We start from the raw sequence: 4136 nt of genomic DNA, 5'->3' as shown, positions 1-4136 counted from the left end.
TCTGGTCAGTACCCACAACTATAATCCAGAACATAGTTTAGAAGCCCACTACTAATCTAGTGAGTCCTCTTTCTTTCTCCTGAGAGGGGAGTCTTCATCTGTCTGGGTTTCCCAACTAGCTAGAAGACAATTCAAGTGACCCAAGTTACCCAGAGCTATAGAAGAAGCTCTTACCATGGCCCAAAGTACTGCTGATAGGCAGGCAGCCTAGACATCTTTAGAGAAAACAGCTCCACCATCCTACAAAGTGATGTGTTAGCTCACAGCAGTGGAAAGCTACACCACCATATATTCATGCCTCTCCAGTCCATGATAGTGTTCTTCTGACACTTAAGTTATAGTTTAAGAGACAAAAGCCCAATTGGAGTCACCAGACAGTCTTTTGGTTACACACCTAAGCCCTCTCAAGCGAGGGCATAGAGCTTATTCTGCTCATGATGTAGGACCCCCCCCACCTGCAACTAAGTAGTATGCTTCTGCCTTTGCCAGAAGAAGGCAGACTATCTTTCAAAGCAACTCGGAGGATGTTTTATCTCCCTTGACTTGCTTGTGCTCTCACCAAGCAATATGGCTTTTTTTTTTTTTTTTTTTTAAATTCCCTTCAGGGCACTGATAGCAGATCAGACAGCTTTTAAAAAACATGATTAGATTTATTGATATCTGCATTTCCTTTTTAACTTACAAACAGAGTCTTAAACATTAATTTTTAATCTTATATTAACATTAAAACATTAAAATGGTTATGTAATAAAACCCCAAAATCTCCGATGCACAAGACAAGACACAGGGAGTAGACAGTAAGTGCTTTTTCTCCATGTACAAAGTTTTGTAGTGCCAGCTTTCATCCTGTACCATAGCTCAGTGTTTCAACAGCCTGCAACAGGTGCAGCCACAGTTCTACCGCTTGGTATTGATCCAATGGTATCTATCAACACGCGGTCCTGTGAAAGCAGCTGTTGGCCTGTAGACTTTGTAACCCCTGTGCTGGGCATAGTATGAGCCTGCCTGAGGAAGTCCATCAGTCATGTATGTCTTCCTATGAAGATACTGAGACCAGGTCTGTATAGGTGGCTTGCAGTAGTCATTGAACTACACAGCAAGAAACAAGAGATTGTGTTAAAGTTTTCTGGGGTAGAAGGGGAGACTGGTCTGGCCAATTGTTAGCCTACTGCACTCCTACATGAATGAGCCTATAGGGCAAATGCTAGCTCTTACTGGCAGCTACATGCATTAGCACATGCTTACCTGATAGACACTGTTAGGGTTGCTGACAGTAGGGATAGCTTTTGGCTCCCTGTTGAAGCTCTCCTCATCTGAGGATGTGCCAGAATGATAGTCCAGTGCTGCTCTGTCAACAGCATGGCTGATCTGCTGAGGAAGCTCTTGGTTCTCCTCTCCTTCAAAGTGAGCAACTGTAAAGGGCCGGCTCTTCTCACCGTATCTGGAAGCAACCATATTTGTATAATACAGCTCTGTGCTGCAAGTATGAACATCTGCTACTAGCCAACTAACACTAATGATCAAGTATACACTCAGACATTAAGTCTCTAGTAATAGGCTTAGAGAGGATCATGTTTGTACTAGAGCACTTGACACAGGTCCTGTCTTTAATCACAGCTTCACAGCTCACCTGCAACACACTTCAAATGGATCAACCCATACTGTCATCTCTTTTGGCAAGCCAAGCTTATTGAAGTCCACATTACTCTCCACACAAGCTTGCTCCAGCAGTGGATCTCTCATTTGATGCTTGTTTATCCTTATACACCTAGGTAAGAGCACAAGTGCAGATGGAATATAAGATTTTACTGTAACTACACAAGTTGTACCCATGTACAAGTATGTTCAAATTCAGCAGTTATTTTATAGGAACAGGCTAGCCATGCTGAGACAAGGTCTCACTTACAGCCTTAACCAGCAGTCAGCCTAACAAGAGCTGCTTTATAAACCCAAATAAGGTTTTGCAGTGCAGCAACTCACTTCAGAGGTCATTATTAGAGATTAAATGCAGGTATGAGAATTTCCTGATTCAATTCAGTACTACTTGATTTCCACCTTCAAGTACTCAGACAGATAGTCAGGGTATCTTATGCACATTATTTCCTTTCTTCAGTTTTCCACCTCAGCTTCCTAGCTGTGCCCACACAGGCACATGTGAAAATGCTTTCATAAAAGCGCTTTCAAAATAAGTGCATCTTTACCAGTCAATAGTGTTTCTTCCCTCAGGCTGTAGAAATAGGTCAGTGATTCTCTTGAGATTCTGCTTTGCTACATTTTACATGTAACCACTGGTTATTTCCAGTGTAATGTCTCCAAGCATTGAAAAGATACATGAAAAAATCAAGGTGAAGTGAGTAAAGATTCCACTCCTCTCCCCCCACCCTCCTACCAGGAGCCTTCTTACCTGAAGGCTTGTCCTCTGGATGGATTGTCCAAGTACCAATGATTCTTATACTTTTCAAACAATATTGTTGTCAGTTTAGCTGCAAATTTCTCCATTTTATGTTTGCTCAGCTTGTCTTGCTTTTTCACTAGCCTTGTGATGAAGAAGACTGTGGCAGCAATTTCATCTTTCATTTTAAAGTGCACAAGGTGCTTTAGCTGTTGGATAGTCATCAGTAGAGATGAGACACTACTCTAGAGAGATTTAATGACATTAAGGTACTATCAAGTTTCAAAGATAGATGTTGAAAGCCTTCATAAGCTATGCCAGATAAAGCCTGGCTATCCTGGATAGATCTAGGAAGATAGTATATTGCCAAACAGCTGATGATTTCAGTTCTGAGTACAGACATCAGTTCAATGCATTACTGGAAGGCGCTCACACTAAGCTGGTTAACAGAATATAGGAACACTTAAAAAAAAATAGTACTCACTACTTATCATTTATACACTAGAGCAAACAATCAGCAGTTTTCATACATATATGTATGAAATATTTTTTATATACAATGAAGATCACAAACATTACCTTCTCAGACCAGAATTGATAAAAACCTCAGATATACTTTATATATAACTTCAAAGAAGCAACAAGAAAACAGACTTAATACTACAGGAGCCTATATAACCCATTTAAAAAAAGAAAACAAACTCAAATCCTTCCTCACTCTTTCTGTGGAGTAACTTACTTAGGGTTTATATAGAACTAGAAATCAGGTGGCCCTCAGGAAAGCAACAATATTCAGGTGTGCTCCATTAGATTGACCAACATGCTGGTTTCAAAGGTATTTCCAATCTACTTAGTTTTATCCTAATATCAGCTCCCTTTTTTAAGGCAATTGATTCCATGTTGTATTCTACTGTGTCCATCAGTCTATCTCATAAACATCATTTTAATATTTAGTGAAACATTCACCACGAGAAGAATAGTACCACATTTATTAGTTAATTATCAAAGTTACACTTGACAGCTCCTAGCAGACTTTAAACAACACAGTTACTTTCTTTACAAAGCCCTCACACTTGGTATTCTTTATTTTGAAAATTGTATGACTCTGTATGTATTTATCATAACATTAATTTTGCTAGTGTTCTATATAAATGTTCACATGATTTGTAAAGCTTTATGCTATTTTTGAGGCATTCCATATAGAGCGTGAATGGCTCTGTTAAAGGGTTCACAGGAAGGCAGTTTCTCAAACGTGAGTAATTCATTGTTTAAAACTTCAGGCAATAATTACCCAGGGCACATACAGAGAAAAGCTGATGCTTTCTGTTTTTTCTTCCCTTTGCTGTCTCAGGAAATTGTGCCTCCAGTGCCAGATACCAGGAACTGTCAAGACAAGAGAACAAATTAAGGTAAAAAGAGCTGAGTATTTAAACTGGTTCTTGATTTGATTGTAGATGTTGCAGCTAAGCAATCCATGTGCTTACATTCAGTCTTGGATTAGATTGTGATAAAATACATTGAATAAGCAAAATGAAGTATGAGGGCACATCTTTAAAGAAGTACATGTCTTTACAAAGTGTACCCTAAACCACAAATTTCTGGCTATTTCTGTATTTCCTTTCCCCTCCGCTCAGTTAGTTCCTTGCTCTTTACAACTTCTTTCTGCACCACAAAATAGACTTACCAATGCACTTCATAGGAATTCTGATTTTAAGGAGTTAGTAATAAATAAGAGAAAAAGGTA

General features: G+C 39.2%; 1 protein-coding gene across 1 annotated transcript; it reads right to left on the bottom strand.

Moving 5' to 3' along the window:
* Positions 1 to 683: 683 nt before the first annotated feature.
* On the bottom strand, positions 684 to 3770 carry BTG4 (BTG anti-proliferation factor 4). Its single transcript, XM_026105852.2, has 5 exons — positions 3697 to 3770; positions 2405 to 2601; positions 1631 to 1768; positions 1246 to 1441; positions 684 to 1089 (listed from the first exon to the last, which is right to left on the bottom strand). Exons 2-5 carry the CDS (start codon positions 2575 to 2577, stop codon positions 898 to 900), a joined length of 699 nt encoding a protein of 232 aa, XP_025961637.2. The 5' UTR covers positions 2578 to 2601; positions 3697 to 3770; the 3' UTR covers positions 684 to 897.
* Between the last annotated feature and the right edge of the window lie 366 nt (positions 3771 to 4136).

This window comes from Dromaius novaehollandiae, chromosome 21, assembly GCF_036370855.1.
Source record: "Dromaius novaehollandiae isolate bDroNov1 chromosome 21, bDroNov1.hap1, whole genome shotgun sequence".
NCBI lineage: Eukaryota > Metazoa > Chordata > Aves > Casuariiformes > Dromaiidae > Dromaius > Dromaius novaehollandiae.
The sequence above is the reverse complement of the archived record's forward strand: the minus strand, read 5'-3'. Positions and strand labels throughout refer to the sequence as shown.

What these genes read in the sequence shown, in the direction of transcription:
- BTG4 (XM_026105852.2), bottom strand. Translation starts at nt 2,577, where the DNA reads ATGAAAGATGAAATTGCTGCCACAGTCTTCTTCATCACAAGGCTAGTG. An exon ending in CCATTTGAAGTGTGTTGCAG is followed by an intron (nt 1,442 to 1,630) that starts GTGAGCTGTGAA and finishes GGTTGCTTCCAG; the next exon opens with ATACGGTGAGAAGAGCCGGC. An exon ending in ACCCTAACAGTGTCTATCAG is followed by an intron (nt 1,090 to 1,245) that starts GTAAGCATGTGC and finishes CTTGCTGTGTAG; the next exon opens with TTCAATGACTACTGCAAGCC.